At 40.5% G+C, this 21,184-nt stretch overlaps 1 protein-coding gene across 7 annotated transcripts; it reads right to left on the bottom strand.

Moving 5' to 3' along the window:
• Positions 1 to 372: 372 nt before the first annotated feature.
• On the bottom strand, positions 373 to 20,878 carry MKI67 (marker of proliferation Ki-67). Of its 7 annotated transcripts, none has more exons than XM_085555373.1 (16): positions 20,696 to 20,878; positions 19,358 to 19,471; positions 18,332 to 18,413; positions 18,133 to 18,248; positions 17,780 to 17,849; positions 16,921 to 16,981; positions 14,007 to 15,458; positions 13,461 to 13,699; positions 12,173 to 12,596; positions 10,307 to 10,422; positions 9,343 to 9,514; positions 9,071 to 9,199; positions 6,910 to 8,285; positions 5,704 to 5,779; positions 2,127 to 5,189; positions 373 to 1,036 (listed from the first exon to the last, which is right to left on the bottom strand). In XM_085555373.1, the coding sequence occupies exons 2-16, from the start codon at positions 19,447 to 19,449 to the stop codon at positions 885 to 887; spliced, it is 7,620 nt and encodes a 2,539-aa protein (XP_085411499.1). In that variant the 5' UTR covers positions 19,450 to 19,471; positions 20,696 to 20,878; the 3' UTR covers positions 373 to 884. The 7 variants fall into 7 exon arrangements, with proteins under 7 accessions (XP_085411499.1, XP_085411497.1, XP_085411498.1 ...); XM_085555371.1 differs by having other exon boundaries at positions 16,921 to 16,999; positions 20,696 to 20,852; XM_085555372.1 differs by having other exon boundaries at positions 16,921 to 16,984; positions 20,696 to 20,809.
• Positions 20,879 to 21,184: the final 306 nt, after the last annotated feature.

Here is a 21,184-nt window from a genome sequence, read left to right as displayed (position 1 = left end):
CCAGTGACACATTTTGTGAGAGGTTCCTCACACCTGGGAGGCTAAAACTGAAACAGCAAGAAACACATCTCAGTCCTACAGTGACAAACGCAATAGGCAACACATCTCACAAACAAGAACTCACCCAAAGGGTCGTTTTCATCCTCAAAGTGCTACCAAACGTCAGAAGGTGGAATGCATTTGCCCCTCCCATTCCATTTGTCCATAGAAATGCCTGGAACTCCTCAAATACTACATAAAGATGAAGGTTCTCAACTCTGCTCTTAAAAACACAGTTAGATGCTGAAGCTGGATTTCCTTTCTACACATGATATGGTAACAGAAGTAAATACACACTCTTAATTATTTCTAAGGATACAAAGCACAGAAGACTCAAATTGTTTACAAATTTAATGAATTACAAATCTCCAAAAAAAAAACAACCAAATATGAAATTCTTTTAAAAAACATTTCAACATAGCAGTTTTACTAATAAATCTATAGTTCTTTTTTAAGGAATATTTACAGAGCTTCAATGAAAAATAAGACTTAAGCGCATGAAACTACGCAGAAAATAGCTTACAATTAAATGGACAGTAAAGTAGCATGGCTTACTGACTGCTGTACTGATCAGCAGAAGGGGATAAACAATGTTAGAAAGGATTAATTTTTGTATTTGCCATTCTGGACAAGCACCGCACGGTTTAAGAACCGCTACACAGACAGATCTACTAAGAACAGGTATCTATGCTGTATCTGTAAATGCATCGAGAGAATTACTTTTGTAACATCATTATTGTTTTACAAAACCTGAAATGAAAATCCGAGTGCAAATCAGTTCACGTTACAAACTTATTCATTCAATTACTGAATTGTTTTAAAAACTGATTCTGAAACTGCGAAGGCTATTTTCCTGTTCTTGCACTTGCTCTTGTGCTTGATCTTGTTCTTCTGTCTTTTCCTCCAGGATTCTGAGTTGCCTTTATGCCCCCTCTGTCAAGTTCTTCTTTGGCTTTGTTTCTTCTTCCTCTTTTAGGTGATCTATTTTCATCATTATCTATTTGTAGACAGAAATATCAATTGTAAATTTATATCATAAACGAAACATTTCATACAAAGTCAGTCTTCAGTCACGTTGTTTTTTAGGATGTCCCCAGTGACCGCATTCCAAAGATTACATCCATGAATTCGACAAACCAGCTACAAAGCCCACATTTCTGCACATCCAATATCCTTTAAGATACATCCCCAAGGACTTAACAGCTATTTCGGAAAGTAGGTTAGCATTAATGAGAGCACCAAAACCAATTAGCTACCATTTCAGCTATGTAAAACTAAAATACATCCAATGCTGGAGAAAAATCCAGCAAAAATTAATATATAGGAAGAGTTGTATGGTGCAACTTCAGTTAAATCAGGCTTCTAACTATAAACAAAAGGCTGGATACCTATGTAAGAATCCAGGGAGCAGAGAACAACGAAGCTGCTCCAAGAGATGAGCATCAAGCCAAGCAACATGCAAGGAAGCCATCATTAAACCCAGATGGGAAAAGACAAACCTTCCCAGAAGAGAAACTATCCAGGCAGGTAGAAAAGCACCAGAACCAGTCTCTCATTTGGGAAGTATGTATAGCAGTCAAGAAGTGGAAAATAGTAAATACGTATAAGCCAAGAGAGAAAGAAGGCAACACTGATAAGCATGTTACATAAATGTTACCCAAAACCTATAGATGTAGGAGCAGGAGCTCAGGTGGTATTTAGGAGAAAACAAGCATGAACGATGGATCCTAAAGATGCAATGCTCATATTCTGTCATTACCACCTACTCCTGCAGGTCAGTTAATTGCTGTATTACTCTAAATTCTAAGTTGCAGACTGAGAGAGAACGTGCACAAGGGCATTTGAATATCCCAGAGGAGGAATATAAGCATCATGTACCATAAAAATCAATTCATTCCGCTTAGGAAAAGCATCTTGTTTGAATAGGGTAACATAGCTGCTCTTCATTTAAGTATTCTTACTGTATTAAAGAACTCTTTATCTACATTAGCCTATGGCAGCCTACAGTAATAGAACTTTGCACATATTGTTCTATCTATTCCTAACTTACCCATACATACAAAATAGAAAGTAAATTGTTGCCTCACCTGATTTTAACTGTTTGGGTGCTAAGACATCTGCTGGCAACTGACATTTTCTTCGACGAGAAGTGGAGGTTGGCTGCTGAGCAGGGTTAACCTCTTTTCCAGACTGCTTATTTTTTTCAGAACCAGTGGATGCCAAACACTTATTTTGAGTTTCTGAATTGTTATCATGTTTTGACACGTTGCCCTTATCATGGAGAGAAGTAGAAGTAGCTGCCTTTGATTTGAATTCTACTTTTTCCCTCTTATTTCTCAGCTGCCTACGGTTTTCCTGGGATGAATTATTTTCCAGAGATGCACTTTCATCATCATTAAGGTTTCCCTTTTGACCTCTGTTGTTGCAGAAGACGCGTTTTTCCCTGAGAAAACTGGAACTGGTATCCTCAAATTTGAAAGAAACTGTTTTTTTCCTACCCAATCTTGATGGATTCCCTTTTGAAGATGGAGTTGTTTCCAGAAGCGTACTCTGCTGAGATTCATTCTTACCATCTTCTGGCAAACCCTGAAGAGATCCAGAGCTAACAGGCTGAGAAGTGCTATTTTGTTTCCTGGAGTCACCTTTTGAAGGATCTATTTTTTCTTGGGAAGCAGATTTTTCAGAAGTCAGGTTTTTAGCTTCCCTACGATTATTCTTTCGACCACTTTCCTTTGATAAGCTCTGTGTTCCCTGAGCAGAACTTGTGGCTTCCGGCAAGAAGGCCACTTGATTCCTCCTGCCTCTTCTCAGCTGATTTTCTTTCGGAGATGAAGCAACAGTTTCTAATGGAACATTATCCTCTTCAGGAGCATCTTCCTTAACACTGTCTGCTGGCAAGCCACGTTTTCCTCTAAGAGAAATTGAATTAGTTGTGTGTGACGCCAGAGCGGCTTTCCTTCTGCCCCTTCCTAATGGGTTCACTTCTGTGAGGGACACCGGTTCCAAAGGCATATTTTGTTCTTCATTAGCATTCACCTCTTTATCACCATTTTGTGACAAGCCACACTTCCTCTGGAGAGAAGATGAACTTTTTGCCTCTGCTGCTAGATCGATCTTTTTTCTTTTGTCCCTTGCTGATGCATTTGTCTCTGCCTGCAAAGTTTTATTTCCCAAAGCTGGATTTTGATCTTCTTTCGCAGTCATCTTTTTATCATCACCTTCTTGCAACCCACGTTTTTTTCTGATAGAAAGAGAACTCGTCTCTTGTGATGCTACAGCAACCTCTCGTCTTTTTGCCCGTCTCGGTGGATTGTCTTCTGTTGAAGAGGGAGTAGCTTCCAAAGCTGGATCATGGTCTTTTACAGAACTCTCATCTTTACTATGATCTTCAATTAAGGTCTGCTGTTCTGTAAAGGTAGAATCAGCCGCTTGTGGAATGGAATTAACTTGCTTTCTTCTGCTCCTCCTTACTTGAGAAGAAGGATTTTCTAAAGTCTCTTGTTGACCAACTTTGTAAGTCATTCCTTCCTCGTTCCCAGGTGAACTCCTTTTTTGCCCAAGTACTTTGGAACTGGATGGTTCAAGTTCAAAATTAACTTTTCTAATTCTACCTCTCATACGCATAGCTCCATTGTTTTGTGGTTGATTCTCTTGCAGAACTTCAGTTTCCTTTGATTTTAGTACCTGTTTATTTTCTGTCTGCTTTTGATGGTGATGAGCATCACTGTCACTGCTTACAGCTCTAACTGTTGTGGCAGATGTGCTGTTCTGATCTCCCATTATTTTGTCTATCTTCTTTTCATCAACACAGCCTGAAGGCTCTTTGGGAGGAGATTTCTCTATTTCTGTTTCTGACTTGAGTGTTATTAGCTCTGAGCAGTTTACATTTTTAGCAGATTCATCAGTCTTTTGCTCTGAAGAGTCCTTCTTGCCTCTCCTGCTCCTAGTTCTGCTCGTTTCTTGCACTAAGCTGTTTGATTCCAAGACTAGAACAGCAGTTGGCATTTTCTTTGTTTCTCCAGAATTTTCCTGTGATCTTAATCTCCGAGATGCTTCTGTTGTGTTTGCCTGAGTATTTTCAGTTTCATTTCCTAGAGATGCTTCCCTCTCATTTTTGGTGGCTGATCGTGTTTCAGCAACAGTTTCACCCAGAGTTTCCTTGATTTTCTGAACATTCGGTGTATTCTCAGGTTCCATCCCATAAGTCTCTGATTTTACTTCTGTCAATTGTTTTCTAGCATTTCTTGAACACTTAACTCTTTTTTGTGTTATTTTCATTTCAACTGCAGTTCTGTTTCCAGATTCTCCTGCTGGAGCAGTCTCTAAAGTCTGCTCATCCTCTTGTATTATCTTTGCAGATGGTTGTTTACGAAGCCTCCTTGCTGTTGCATGAAGCTCCTCTGTAGAAGCTTGCTTGACTTGGTCATTCTTAGCTCTCCTTTCTCTTTTAGGTGCAATCGGTTCTTCTGTGTTTTCTGCTTTCCCCACTTCTCTAGCCCTCTTCCTAGGCAGTAGAACCACTTCTTTACTGTCTCCTGGACTGGCCTTGTTAGATGTATCTTCAGAGTATTTAAAGTCTGTCTGCAGTTGACAGTTTTCATTTTGATTGTTACTAGATAAACTTTCTGCCTTCACGTTTTGAAGGTCGTCTTTTATTACTATGTCATTGATAATAAAATCCTGCAAAGCCAGTTTCATAGTTGCAGGTTCTTTTTGTAACACTGAAGAATCTTTGCCACAAGACTCAAGGTTCTCATCTGGAAGTTTTAACTCCTTTGCTTCTTTCCTTTTACCTCTTCTTGGTCTTTGAGCAGCAACAGGAATCTCCGAAGTTGAAACAGTTTCAACTTTTTTCTCACCATTATGTTCTGAAATGTTTTCTTCTACCACGCAAGCGTTTGCTCTCCTTCCTCTTCCTAGATTTTTAGCCACCGAAGTTGAAGTTCTGACCTCTCCCATCTCTTCTTGGGAGCTCTTTTTCTCCAAACTTTGTAATTCTTTTAAATTTAAATCCTTTTCAGTCTGCTTTATTGAAGCAGGATGTACAGTCTTCCTCAATCTGCCCCTGGTTGGCCTCTGGGTAGACTGGCCTTCACTAGTTGACTTCCTCTGTTGAGGATCTTCACCTTGTGAAGTATTTCCTTTGTCTTCTAAAACAGTTTTTTCACCCCATACAAAGTTTTTACATAGAAAAGAGCACAAGCAAAAATTACTCATTACTATGCCTGAAAAAAGTATTTGTGAGTTTTCCTAGCAGAGTGATCTTGTACATTTAATATTCTTAATTTTTAAAAAAAAGGAGAGTGTGGTGGTATTTCAATAGATTCTGGCCAGCTTGCTGCAAGAGGTGTTTTATTTGATACTGATAGCATTCATAGCTTTCAGATGAGTTACTGAAAGCCTTTGCTGAGAAAGGTCATTTTAAATGGAGATCTTTTCATCAGTGTTTTTATACGCTGGTGTATGTTTGGAGATGACACCATCACTACATCAGAACAGCACTACACAGTTTCCTTTCCACCAACAGAACTTCAGCACTAGGAATTACTGTACAAATTTCATGAGGTACCTGATCTTTGGAGTTTTTAAAGCACATGCTTAAAACTTCCTAGTACTAACTATATTCAGTACAACTATTTTTAAAATATAAGTATTTATACTTACCATATCCACGACTGCAATTAGTAGAAGGATGTACAGAATCTTCTTGCTTAGGATCCATAACACTTACTGTCTTGTCCTAGGGGAATAAACAATAATCAATAAATTCATGTCTGACAGGATAGGAAATAGTGAAGTTAGCCAATATAAAATTAAAATACTTGGGGGAAAAAAAGTCTTACTGAGTATTCTTCTCATAAAACAAAGTTAATTTAGTTTAACAACTGTATCCATATACAATACCAGCACACAAAACAACCTTAATATTTGTCATCTGAGTTAATGTTGCAGTTTTTAAAGTGGAAGAACAACACTGCACAGTTGTCTGTTTGTTTTTTAATGCATTCACTAACTTGGCTGAAAAGTGTCAAAATAAAATCCCAAAAGAAGGGATATTGAAGCTGAGTCATTCGATGTTTTGTAGTGTTTTATTGCAGTTCAGCACAGACAAACACTCAGCCCAGTGTTACTCAGTGTTTTTTCTATGGATTCAAGAGCTTACACAAAAATCAATGCTAGTAAAATGCACAAACAACAAGAGCCATGAAGCCATGTAAAATCAGAATGGTAGCTCAACATTATTTCAGTAAACACATGGACAGAGCTCCTTTAAACAAAATGCATACTAATACAAGCAAACGTATAGCATTATAGTTTTCTCTATAGAAATAGGTGTCCATTCAACAAGCAATGAATTAAAGACATATGGGAATAATGAGATACCAAACAACCAAGAGGTATCACAGTATTTTGGCAAAAGCTCAATACTATTTCACGTTTAAAGAAAAGAGAGCTTTAATATTTTATCTAGAGGCTACGAGGAAGCTGAAGAACAAACAAAGCAGCATATACACTTCTGAAAACAAAGGTATAGTAAGAACTTGACTATAATTTGTAAGTAATTTAAGGGTGCTATAAAAAGGAAAAAAAAATTACTCCTTCAGATCTGTACTAAGCTACATCTTGTAGAAGGGGGTCATGCACCTGTAAGAAGCTTCCAAGGAAAACATTGGTTGCAATCTTTACTCTTCCCATATCACCAAGGTATTTTTCATCTAGAGGTTGTGTGCACAATATGCTTTTATGAAAACATGATGCAATAAAGCACGAGGTAGTATTAATGGTTCATTTCAGCCACAGACTCCAAGTCTAAATAAATTCCTTTCCCCTTCTCCCCCCCTCCCTAAAAAAAAAACCAAACATCTTTACCTTCATTTTCTCCGGTGTATCAAATATTTCCTTAACTCCAACATAGTCCAATTCATGCTCAGAATTCTTCCGTCTGGGTTCTGCCATAAGTCTGCTCAAACCCACAAAATCATCAACTGGTTGAGATTTCTCTCTGGGAGTCTTCATTAATCTACTGATACCAAATACATCTTCTATGGGTTTAACTTCTTCCTTTGGTGTCTTGAAAATACGGCTGATTCCAACCATGTCTTCTACTGGTTGGGATTTGAATTTTGGAGTTTTCTTGATTAAATTAACTCCTGTAACATCTTTTAATGCCTCTTTTTTTTGTATTGGAATCTCCAGCAACTTTTCAGAGGCATTTTCATCTGTAATGGGTTCTGACTTTTGCGGTGGGCCCAATAGGACCACTGCTGGCTTCAGCTTTTCTTCTGGGGTCTTCATGAGCTGCTTGATACCTGACAAGGGCTCCACAGGCTCTAACTTCTGCTTTGGGGTTTTCATGAGCTGTTTGATGCCTGACAGGACCTCTGTTGGTTCCAGCTTCTGCTTTGGCGTCCTCAAAAGCTGCTTGATGCCTGACAAGGACTCTACAGGCTCCAACTTCTTCCTCGGGGTCTTCATGAGCTGCTTGATGCCTGAAAGGACCTCTGCTGGTTCTGACTTCTGCTTTGGGGTTCTCAAAAGCTGTTTGATGCCCGACAGGACCTCTGCTGGTTCTAACTTCTGCTTTGGGGTCCTCAAAAGTTGCTTGATTCCTGACAAGGACTCCACAGGCTCTAACTTCTGCTTTGGTGTCTTCATGAGCTGTTTGATGCCTGACAGGACCTCTGCTGGTTCCAGCTTCTGCTTTGGTGTCTTCATGAGCTGTTTGATGCCTGACAGGACCTCTGCTGGTTCCAACTTCTGCTTTGGGGTCTTCAAGAGCTGCTTGATGGCCGACAGGACCTCTGAGGGTTCTGAATTTTGCTTCGGTGTCTTCATGAGCTCCTTAATGCCTGACAGGGACTCTACAGGCTCTAACTTCTGCTTCGGCGTCTTCATGAGCTGCTTGATGCCTGACAGGGTGTCTGCTGGTTCTAACTTCTGCTTTGGGGTCTTTAAAGGCTTCTTGATGTTTGATACAACTTCAACTGACTCCAGCTTCTGAGCTGGAGTTTTCCTTTTACTTGATGACCTCACTTGAGATACTTGTTTCTCTGGGTTTACTGACCCACTATCCATGCCAGTATCTTCCTTCAGCACACTTTTCCTCTTTTCAGGAGTTTCTGTGGATACTGCATCAAACGCAGACTTCAGAGACTCTCTCTCTCTCAGAAAGTAAGAGATGTCTTGACAATCCTGTTTCTGTTCTGCAACATCTGAAGCATTTAATGGTGACACCATCATCTCTCCTGAAATGAACAGTAGGTTTATACAATTTAAAAGAAACAAGAACCAAATAACAACAAAAACAATAAATCTAAGCACACTCACTGCTGTATAACTAAGCAGAAAACAGCCTCAGTCAGACCCAGCATTCTAAGAAGCTAAAATCTGACAATATGCATCAACAATCAGTTCGGTAATTAGCAACAAGATAATCAGTTCCTAAAAGGCACAGCATAAATCTAAAACAGTAAGTATAAATTATAAAAAAAGAAACAACAAGGTTTTTCAATCTGATATAAAAAATCATTTTAAAAGTGCCTCTAATATAATATCGAATTATTCATACCTATTTTTTTTTTTCCTTTTCTAGATGCTTGTCTTGACTAAATTCTTAACAAAACAGAATTGAACAGAACTGTAGAAAATACTAAGTTATACAGGAACACGATGACTGCCGTGCAACTATAAAATGCACCTACTTCCTGCTGTAAGATGTTGTCAATGGACAAAGTCCACAAATAACCAACTAAAGAACTGCCATCCTTCAACAAAAGATTTGCCTGAAACTATAGTTTATCATATAGAGACGTCACACCAAATCCAAATGTTAAAAAATTTAATTAAAGCCTACAAAAAATTACTGAAGCTACAAAACGTTTTCTAAAACATTACAGATACTAAAAACCAGTTGCAAGATATTTTCTCTCTACATCAAGCCTGTCTAACTCAAGACTGCTCGCTGTCTCAAATAACTGTAGACACTATTACCTTACATGCACACATAAGTCTTCCATTCCAAACAACATACCAGTTTCTTCAGGAGTATGCAAATCAGAAATCTCCATTGCAGTGAGTGTTGGTGTAAAATCATGAGCAGTGGTCAAAGCTGATGTTTTTCCACCCTTATTATCTGGAGTTTGAAACATCTCGGTCAGTCCTATAAAACACAATTTTAATTAAAACAAAAAAGCAAACATGCATGCTTTGAAAACAGAACACGTGAAACCAAACCAAATCAGTAACAAAAAACCCCACACAGTTGACAGAAGCAGTAACAGGTTTTAAGATTTCACAACTTACCTGTCAAGTCTTCATCCATACTCATGTTTCTTTTCAAGACTGGATTTTTTACCACTTTAGGGACCTTTCCAGCTATTTGGACTGTGGTGGAGTAAGCTCTACCTACAACTATTGTCGCAGGTGACTTTGCATGACCTGTACTAAAATGACCTTTTATTTTTCTTTCTGGTGTCTATAGCAAGGAAAAAAAAAATAAAAAAATTAGTAAATAAAGATTCTTTATATTTAAAAACTAATGAGAATCGTTCAAAACTGCCACACATTTGTTGGTCTTGTTCAGTGAATACATACTGTTCAGCATACAGAAGTGGTTAAATTGCAGATAATTTAAAGGGTTGGCTCTTTGTGAAATACATCGCTTGTATCTTCTTTTAAAATCTGAGGGACTGTGCCCAATGAGCCGTGTGACAATTACTGTTAGCTTTAAGGAATGCTCAGAGATTATCCCAACAGTACTTCAGTCACAATCCTTTCTTAATCTTCACAAAATCATCTATCTAGGCAACCTATTCAAGATCATCAAGTCCAATCATCAATCTCATCAACAAGTGTTAAAACTAAAAGACACTCATTCAAATGGCAGTACAGTTTGACTGTAGGAAACAAATACTTAATCCATCTACCCAAAGCATCTTGTTATTTAGATACACTCTTAAGATGCTTTGACTACACTAAGTTCACTAAGTTTCAATTAATGAAACTGGTTACCTATTTCACATGCTCAACACATCACAGTATCCAGACACTTACCTAGTCCTTAACTACTGCTAGCACCTATTCTTTTCATCAAAAAGAATAACCAGATGTGATTCTTGAGTGCTTCCTACAGGTCACAATATTCTTACACATCATGAAAAAGGCACCGATACCATTTAACATCTTCCTAAAAACTTAAAAGCTTCCAGCTTTTGTAACAAAACACCTACAATCCGTTACCCTCTAAATAGTAGTTTCATATTCATACCTTTGGTGTCCGGATGATTTTCTTTGCTGGTCTTCCTTTTTGAACACATTTTTTGACAGCCTTTGCCTGTGGTCTTGCAACACCTAATTTAACCACTTCTGCCCACGTTTTTGCAACTGGAAAACAAAACAGGAATAACAACCTATATTCTCAGCTGTGTAAATGGGAGTTCATAACAATTCCTTTATGATTCCAGAGGATTCACTACAGTTAACCATCAGAAATTAGTAGCTGCATCATCTGATGGCACCTATAGTCAAATGCATTGTGAAAACACTTCCAAATGAAGATGTTGTTTCAAGCTGAAGCTTAACAAGCATCCAGTATAGTTTTCTTTCTGCAACCAAAGAACAGAAAGACTTACACAATGTCATCACTACCGAACCTGAAACTGAAGGCTGACCCAATTCTGTCTTCACATTTTTTGTCAAGGAAATACTTTCCTCAGTAGAAATTTGCCATCAGCTTCTCAGCCCAGCTCATTATTATAGCTGAACTTTTCTTTGGCAGAACATGAGGTTTAAAGCCAAAGAAATTATTTTTTCAGTAGAAACGTATTGACTTTTTCTTTCATCACCTATCTGAGTAACTGTGTCGTCATGAAATTATGCATTTATACAGCTTAGAGCATTCAGGTATACATAGAAATTCTGAAACCTTTCCTACACCATTTTCATCACATGCCTCTGAAAAGTGCCAGGGTACAGCTATCATTCTGTACACAGTGATCAGGAAATTAATCACAGCTGTGTAATAAAGCTGTCAGCTGACAGGAGACCTGCCTCATTTACTGCAGAAATGACAAGGAGAAGGTGCATAAAATAAATGATTCTTTTTATAAGAAAAGATAAAAAAATGGGAATGCCAGTTCTGAAGATATTCTGAAGCTATTATTATTTTCTTGCCACAGTTACTCTGCAAGTTCTGGAAAGCTGGCAAAACAAAAATCAAAAGCTGTCAATACTGGATGTGCAGAATATAAAAAAGGAAGCCAACCATGCAGGGAAATATCTAAATAAAAGAACCGGGATAACAAAGTTTCCCCAAATCACACATCCAAAACCAAAAAAAGATTGAAGATAATGGTGTTATTTTCATTGTACAAAAGGTACTAAAAACCACTTGCATACCAGAGATGGAGTGAAAAAGCATCAAATGTTTGTGAGGAAATCTTGCTGACAAGTGAATGAAACAGACAAAGCAACTAAAAAAAAAACCATATTTTGCTAAAAAAAAACACAAAAAACAACCACAATGATATGGCTTTCAGCTGCATTAACAAGGAGGGCCTGTGATTATGCCTCTCCATTTAGTGAGACAATCTCTGCTGTACATAAGTGTGTAGCTCAAGCTCTAAAAATGGTGCTATATAAAAATATAGAAGAGAATGAAAACTACCAAGTAAGAGTTGGTGGGAAACTTTAAATTTCACCTTGAAAGAGTCATCTGGACCTACTCCCTTAAATTAAAAGGACATCCTGTCTTAAAAGTGTCTTCACAAAACATTTTAAATGAGTGAGTCTCAGTCTTTCCAATAGCACTAAAACTGTTTCAACCAGCACTCAAATTTGAAGGACTCGAAGGCTCATTACAATTAGCCTATCAAAACCTTAACTCTACCATTTATAAACCTTGGAGTATCACGATTTACATTCTAAAGCATTTACTGCTTTAGTAACTTATTCTTTATATGTAAGGGAATGCACGATTTTGCAATTTTTTGCATGTTTCAAAAAATCCAAAGTCAGAATACATGGCAATTGTTGATGTCATGGGTGTAATGAACTAACAACAGGTCTAATTCAGTCTTGCTACTACTTTCCACAGTACTTAAATTCATATTAAAAAATAACTGCAGAAACAAACCTAGTAAATTGGCACTAGAAGCACCACTCCTTCTTTTTGCACTGAGTACTGCCACTGCCCCACTTCTCCTCTTCATAGGGGTCTTCTTCAAAGAATGCTGTGATCTTCTGGTTAATCTGTTAGGCGTAGTCATCAAAAAGGTTTTCTCATCTTCGTTCACATGAGAAGATTTAGGTGTTTCCACTTGGCCAGCACTTTTCTCCTTCGTATTTATATCTTTCACACCTGTGTTCTGCTCTTCTGCAATGGGGGATGGAGTCGTTACTTGAGAAACAGAGAAACGTCCTTTTGTGTAAGGTGGTGGAGAGCTTAAAGTAAATGTGGGTGTTGCTTTTCCAGAAGCAGGGGATGAGGCAGGTGGGGACTTCTGGGCCAACACGCTTTTTGGTGACATTTTTTCTTTCTGCAAATGAGCACCGAGCTCCTGGTAGGAAAGAATAGAAGGGAAAGACAAGTTACTTGTCATGGTTTAATAATTTTGTAATTTTGCTATCAGTATTCCACATCATAACATCATATAAAGCATGAATAATTTTACTGAATCTGCAACTTACAGAAGAAGACTACATCTCCCAGAGAGCAACACGATAGGTCACGGGACCTGGACTCTATATTAACTCTGTCGCAGAACAGACTGACGTCTTTCGAGTTCTGGCGTTCAGGGGAGTGTGTGGGAGCCTTCAGCCGTTCGCCTAGATTTACAGTAGGCCTCTCGGTTACGGGACTCATTCTCTCTCCTATTTTGCTTGATTCGTTAGCTCAATTTTCAATTATATTATATTATATTGTGTTATCCGGTATTTCGATATAGTATTTAGTAAATAAGTGTGCCTCCTTAGATCGTTGCCGCTGTTTTCTTTTCCTAATTAACTTTTTTTCCTTTCAGCCTAGGGCCCCTCCGGGGCCCACGGCCCCTGTCACGGATGCAGGTGGATTTTTCGTTCAAACCGTGACATTACTGCACAAAGCTTAACTACAAACGCTCCTCTACATAACCAAAAAGTAAGTACAGTCCTACAAAATATCATGAGATCATCTGAAAATCCTTAATGTTACTCTCTAAAAAACAAAACATGTAACAATATTTAAATTTCAGAAGTCCCTTTCAACTTAATCAATTAACCAACGTCATCATTCAATTCAAAGCAGGTTTATTCAAATAAAGCACACTACAGATTTTCACAGTTTTAAAACAGCAGCAAAACTGGCCAAGCCACATGATTTGGCCAGAATTCCATCCGCATGAATTAGCTTAGCAACTTGATTAGCATTAGCATTTGTCATTTACCTGGACTGCAAAGTGTTTCAGTCCCTGCCCCTTTTTCAGTACTGCACGTGGTGAGTTTCCAAACGGTAAACTCAGTCTGGCAGGAATGGCTCCTCTTTTAATGGGTGAGTTGGGAGGCAAGCTTTTATCAAAGAGTTCTGGACTCAGATGACCACCAAAAGACACTCGTTTTCTTTTTCCTAAGGGCTGAGGTAACAAATCACCACTTGTCCTCTTCTGAGATATCCTTTTGGTCTTACCTATAATAAGTAACAATAGCTGAAAATAACCAAGAATCAAGGAAGTCACCCTTTTAAACAGCATAGAAAACAGAGCTCATTTGTGCATTCTGGATTTGGAAACTTATCAGATGGTAAATAATTCAGATACCAAAATTTACCCAGTTGAACAACTTAGTGTGTAATTTTAGGGTCAACTACAACTATGTGATAAACATCTTAGAACTGACATCCCAGCAACTATATATCGCTAAAGCAAAGGCATTCTCACTAACACTAGAATTCCCCCAGTCCAGTTCTAACAAGGCACGAGATTAAACCTGTTTACCTGGTTGCTCTTCAGTTGACGGGCCAGAAGTATTTATTTCTGAAGGAGTCTCATTGTCCACCGGTACAGTAGCACTTCCAGAAGACCTCTTTGATGATAATCTATGAGGTCTTAGAATATGGGTATCTTCCACATCCTGTCTCTTTTGACATCCCTCAGTGGCCAGCTCCCGTTTAGCTTCACTGCCTTTTGTGTTTGCAGTCTCATAGTTGTGTTCTTGAACTGCAATTGTCTCCAATGCTTTTTCAGTTAATTGCCCAGAGGTCCTTTTCCTTCCCCTTTTTCTTCCAGAGCCAGATTTCGGACTAGCAGGTGATGCCAGCTCTGATGTGAACTCTTCTGAAGTCGATGTTTCTGAATGGATGCTTTTGTTTGTTAACTCATTACTTTGCCTGCTTTTTCTTCTGGGACTCTTAGATACGGCTGGAGATCCAGAATCTCTCTTTTTCAAGTCAATGTTTTTCTGATCACAAGTTTCTGTCAACGCTTCTTCTTTCACCGACTTTCCTGGTGTAAGTTGTTTACTATTTCGCCTCTGTTTTAAGCATTTATTTTCTGCCAAAGGCAGTTGTTGGAGGCCACCATTTCCACACACTGCATCTTCTGAAACTGCTGAAAAAGACTCATGTTCCAACAATGCAGCTCCTCGAGTTGCTGGAGTCCCAGTACTTACAGAATCTGTACCATGTGCTTCTTTGGCAGGTGATATGAAACCAGATTGAAGACTCTTCCTCCTGGACCTTGGTGTAGACAGAACACATTTATCACCTTCTGAAACACTCCTCAAGTTAGCTGCCTGTGTTAGCTTCTCCACTACTACTGTACAGCTGTTGATTTTACCTGCATAACTCAAGCACGCCTTCAGAGATGCTGCATTTCCATCGCTCTCCTTGTGGAGCTTGGGTGTAACTTCAGGACCACTCAGTTTCCCTGATGTTCTCAATTCCTTATGATCTTGCAATTGACTTCCCTTAACACTATCTTTTTTCATCTCCTTTGAAACAGAAGCTTGAGGAGTTTTGGTAAGACTCTTCCTGGTAGCACCTCCTACAGTTGAGCTCTTACTCAGCTCTGAGCTGATCACATCTTCATTCATTTTACTTTTTTCAGTAGTTTCATTTATACCCATTTCTTTTTCTTTAGTTGTGATTCCCAGATCATTAGCACAGCTTGATGAAATCTGAGCATTTGGTTCCAGCAAAACACTCTTCCCATCTTCTTTTCCAGTTTTCTGAAGTAAATTTCCGTCTTGTAGAATTTTTCTCCCTTTAACCTCATGTTTCAGCTTTTCATAGAGTTTACTAAAAGGAGACATTTCATTTTCCTTTTTAGTATTTCCTTGTATTTTGCAAGACTTGAGTGTTTGTAGCTTAGCTGGCATGGCTTTGGAAATGCTTTCCTGTGTACTTTGTTTGTTTTCAGCAGTGTTCTTTTCTTTGCACTCGGCATTATCTACAGTTAAAGCAAAGCACAACGAGGAGTTACATAGAAGTTGCAGAAACACAACCACAAGTTTCTTAAACATAGATGATGGTAATCCCCTTCCTTTCCTCCTCCAAGAATATCAACCAGGGTCCAGGACACAGTACTGTAAATAAAGCTCTGTTAACAATAGCAGTTCTCTGATAATGCAAATCACTGTTGAAATGTTTAACAAATTTTCTGCTGTAATCTGGACCTTATTCCATTAAAAGATAAGGTAATCTATATTTTCTCTTTGGTAGTTGATACACACAACATTCAGGGCTGCCATGTGACAAATCTCTGAGTGCAGAATAAAAGCATCATTTTGATAGGCTTAATTCGCTAACTATTCTGTCTTGTGTTGACAAAGGTGTTGTATCACTTTAGCTGTACCAACACTCCTCTGGGGTAAAGCAAGATAATAAAGGAGAGCTAGAAGTTCCCAGATGAGACACAGCAAGCAACTTGCTACTTCAAGACTCCAGCATGTAAGCATGATTCCACAGTGTGTTCCTTTGAACACAGGACATTCTAGATTCTATGAAACCTTCTATCTTCTCATGAAAGTATCTTTACTGAACACAGGGAGAATGGGAGGTTCTGGCATTTGACCCGTTTAAGGGCTATCATTACTCCAAATTATCACATCTAGAATAAAGCTACTTTGTACTACACCTACATAAAATAGACTGTGAGCTGTGACTTAGCAGAGCTAACTGTCTCTCTAGAATTATAAATTTTACAAACTCTTTTTAAGAAAGAATACCTGACAACGTTCTTTTGCAACAACATTCGCTCAAATGCAATCTGTTAACATATCTTAATCACAAAAGTGACTTTGTGGTGTTACAGTTGTCACTGGAAAGTAAATGTAGTAATCAATGAAGTTTCACACATCTGTTCCAAATGTCATTTTGCATTGCAGCTTCAAAAATGGTATAATCTTTATAAACCAAACCTGCAGAAATCATTTAGAGCAATACAAACATATCCTGCTCGTTCCAGTTTAGCTGTTTTGCCTGTTTGTCAGGATGCAACTATGTTATTTCTCCTGATGGGACTCTGTTTTGGTAAATCACAAACTACAATGAAACAGTACACAGGCATACAGAGGCGTACTGTACTCAGACTGAAAAGTCTTTAAGAATAGGTGTGGGTTTCCCTCTTTCCCTTTTTCAGCGTTGCTTTTTCCTCCTGATACTCATAGAGTAAAATTAGGTTGGAAGAATCACAGAAGGATTGAAAAGGACCACAAAGATCAACTTTCAACCCCCTGCTGTGTGCAGGGTCACCAACCAGCAGCCCAGGCTGCCCAGAGCCACATCCAGCCTGGCCTTGAATGCCTGCAGGGATGGGGCATCCACAGCCTCCTTGGGCAACCTGTTCCAGTGCCTCACCACCCTCCTCATGAAAAATAATATAACCACCCCCCTCTAATACAGGTACAAACCTGAAGAACAAAGACTTTTAGATCCTGGAGTTTGTTTGGATAACAGCTCCACTTCTGCCACCTGCTGAACATGAAGAACCTGTAAATTTGTACAATATTACAGCAGAGCAACAAATGTTTATTCTTCACCTTTCTACTACACACAGAAAAACACTGACTTTATAAACATTGTTAAGCACTGTTTACTGAACAGCTTTAAAAGGATTCAGTTGAAATCACTGAGCATTGCCCCAGTTTAGAACACTGATAGTGTATATAGTGAGAGTTCAAGTGCTGTCTTAGCACTATCAGCTCTGAATGCACCTGTAGCAGATGAATATAAACAGCACATTCTAAGCTCACTTCCTTAGCAGATGTCGTGAAATAGTTTCATTCAATCTAATTTTACTCAATTATTTTGTTCAAAAATGGACTTATTCTGACACTTACAAACTCCAGCACTACCGTAATGAAACAGCACAGAGCAACAATGATTGTTGAAGCATGTTTAGGCTCTAAGGCAAACCTCCCCATTTAATGCACAAGGATACTGAACACCACACTCCTCATTTCAGCTCAAGAGCTCCTTGAAAATGCTAAGGATTAATTTTTAATAGCTTACCTGTATTGCTAACATCACAGATCATTATGTATTACCAGAAACTGGCAACTCTACAATTAATAAATCATGTGTATTTTAGGAAGTATTTCTCTAAAGGAGTTCATTCACATTTCCAAACAGAAAGCTTGCCAACAATTGAAAAATGATTCCAACTTACAAAGAACAAACACAAAACCCCTCAACAAAACAAGGACACAGAGTCCAACAGCAATACTAACACTTGTACTTGCAAGAAGCAACCTACTGCCTCAAAATTACCTGCAGCTTTTCATCTTTTGGAGATCTGGATCGTCTCTTCTTCGGAGTTGATTGCAGAGGATATTCAAATCTAGAGAAAGTATTTAAAAGTAAAATAGAATCATAGAATGGCCTGGGTTGAAAAGGCCCACAATGCTCATCCAGTTCTAACTCCCTGTTATGCGCAGGGTCACCAACCAACAGTCCAGGCTGCCCAGAGCCACATCCAGCCTGGCCTTGAATGCCTGCAGGGATGGGGCATCCACAACCCAATGCCCCACCAGCCAGAGCTTGTGCCATAGAGCTCTCAGCACTGCTGGCCTGCAGAGCACCCTTGAGGACCAAGGCATTCACAGCAGGTGCTTGACACTCACCTGAAAGAACGATCGATAATGGTTAACACATCTCCATGTTTCAGAGCCACAGGATGCTGGAAATAATCACCATTCAGCTGCGTGGGATTTACTGTACTTAAATTAGTCAGTATTGCCTAAAAAGAAAGCAAACGCGTCAGAATCGCAGTGAGATGCAACAACACAACGCAAATGTCACTAACACACAGGTGAAACTCACCTCCTTGTTCTCATTTACTTCAATTTTACAATGTTCTTTTGAGACCTGAGGCAAATGGATGCGAATATCACATTCTGTTCTCCTACAAGTTAAAAGGAGAAAAAGAAAAACAGACAGATGGGATTGCTGAGAAATTAGGATGTCCCAAATTCCAGCTCATAATCCAAACAGCACAATGTTTGTGCTTGGCATCCTGCACACAGAACAAGCAAATCCTATATTTAGTGCCGACTTCAGTGATGCAAAGTAGTGTGAAAAACTGAACTAAAAAGGATAGAAAAAGAAATGAAGCAGAAAAATACACAATCTAAAGGTGTCTCAATCATCTTAATAGCAAAACATGACATTTCCAGAATCTATCCAAGTGCCAACAGTACTCAGATAAAAATAAGGGGGCTGAATGTGTCATGGCTAAGCACAAGCCAAGTGTTACCTAACTGGCACAAACATGAAGCCAGAGATTATCATCAGCATCTCAGAATCACAGAATGGCCTGGGTTGAAAGGGCCTACGATGGTCGACCAGTTCCAACCCCCTGCTGTGTGCAGGGTCACCAACCAGCAGCCCAGGCTGCCCAGAGCCACATCCAGCCTGGCCTTGAATGCCTGCAGGGATGGGGCATCCACAGCCTCCTTGGGCAACCTGTGAACAGTGCGTCACCACCCTCCGTGTGAAAAACTTCCTCCTAAGTTCCAACCTAAACCTCCCTTGTCTCAGTTTAAAACCATTCCCCCTTGTCCTATCAGTATCTCTGTTAATAGTGTTCAGTTCATTCATCTGAACTGACACCGGACATTTCACCATAGACTTTCACCAAGGAATCTGATCAGCAGTTTTAGTGAGGAAAAGGCACAGAGAGCAGTGACACGAGTTCAGCCCCAGCCCCACAGCACCGTCCCACCCTCAAACTTCACCCACAAATACATAAACACTGATTTTACATAATAAGCATCAAGGAGATTCCACCAGCAGGAAAGACGCTATTAGTACTATTCCAATGCATTCCAGTACACAAAACGTGCTCACCTTCCAAACAAACACGAGCTGGCAGTGAGCGGAAAATAAATGCCGTCAGTCCCATTCCGTTTGATGATAATAATTTTCCCAAAGAGCGGCATCTTCACACGAAAGGAACCTTACCTACAGGAGAACGCCAAGACAACTCATCTATACCATGCTTTATGTGCTTAGGACAGTGGGTTGAAAAGGACAACAATGATCACAGAATCACAGAATGACCCGGGTTGGAAGGAACCTCAAGGATCATGTAGTTCCAACCCCCCTGCCTGGCAGGGCCACCAAACATACACCTTTCCTAGATCAGGTTGCCCAGAGCCCCGTCCAACCTGGCCTTGAACACCTCCAAGGACGGGGCATCCACAACCTCCCTGGGCAGCCTGTTCCAGGACCTAACCACTCTCCTAGTGAAGAACTTCCCCCTAACATCCAACCTAAATCTTCCCTCTTTTAACTTAAAACCATTTCCCTATGTCCTGCTATTATCAGCCCTTTCCAAGAGTTTACTCCCCTCCTGGGTGTAGGCTCCCTTCAGGTATTGAAAGGCTGCAGTGAGGTCACCCCGCAACCTTCTCCAGGCTGAACAAACCCAACTCCCTCAGCCTGTCCTCATAGGGGAGGTGCTCCAGCCCCCTGATCATCTTCCTGTCCCTCCTCTGGACCCTTTCCAAAATCTCCATGTCTTTTTTGTACTGAGGGCTCCACACCTGGACACAGTACTCCAGATGGGGCCTCACAAGAGCAGAGTAGAGAGGGACGATCACCTCCCTATCCCTGCTGACCACCCCTCTCCTGATGGAGCCCAGGATCCCATTTGCTTTCCGGGCTGCCAGAGCGCACTGCTGGCTCATGTTGAGTTTCTCATCTATCAGGACCCCCAAGTCTTTCTCTGCCGAGCTGCTCTTAAGGACAACTCCTCCCAGCCTGTACAGGTGCCTGGGGTTCTTCTGGCACCATGTTCACCCAGCTCCAACCCTGCTGTGTGCAGGGTCACCAACCAGCAGCCCAGGCTGCCCAGAGCCACATCCAGCCTGGCCTTGAATCCTGCAGGGATGGGGCACCCACAGCCTCCTTGGGAACCTGTTGCAGTTCATCCCCACACCCCGCCCGTCCTGACGCCCCCCCCCCGCTCATCCAGCTCGTACCTGCGGTTCCCGTTTCTCCCCCTCCACCTTCGCGCTGTGACGGACCGACCCGCACTGAGCACGGCCCGTCCGCCGCCACCGCCGCGTCTTCCCGCGCGCGCGCCAGCACGGCCGCATCGCACCCTCGCACAGCCGCGCGTATCACTACGCCGAGCACCAACGAGTACCAAGAGCGGCTCTTAATGCTCTGGAAGCAGCTTACCGCCTCGCCGCATTCACCTGCAGGCAGCCGCCATGTCCGGCTGGACTCACTCAGACCGTTGGGTTGCGGCTGCCACCCCGCTGCTGTGGAACTATTTTCTCTTTCCCCGGCGGAAGGAGAAAAGAAAAACGCGTTTAAACTTCCCGCAACAACTTTCGAAAAGGCGCGCGGCCGCCCGCGATTGGTTGAGCGGAGGTCACGTGGAGGCGCGGAACATCCAATAGGAAGCCAAGGAAGGGTTTGATTTCAAACGGGCCGGGCCGAGCCGTTCCCCGCCTCAGTTTCAGTCAGGACCTGAACCAGAGCAACGCCTCCAAACGAGGGCAGATTATAAGTATTAAGAAGTCACTGATGTAGATAATGGGTTTCAGCCCTTCCATTTAACCGAGCACACACACAGGAATACAATGAAAGGATTTAAAGAGAGTAATGCGGCTGGAGAGTAAAAACAAAGCTCTGCTCTTGCATTGGGATGTATTAGATCCTGTG

Source organism: Coturnix japonica, chromosome 8 (assembly GCF_054131305.1).
Source record: "Coturnix japonica strain WE chromosome 8, WE-NBRP24, whole genome shotgun sequence".
NCBI classification, from domain to species: domain Eukaryota; kingdom Metazoa; phylum Chordata; class Aves; order Galliformes; family Phasianidae; genus Coturnix; species Coturnix japonica.
This window is presented reverse-complemented; position numbering and strand designations above follow the sequence as displayed.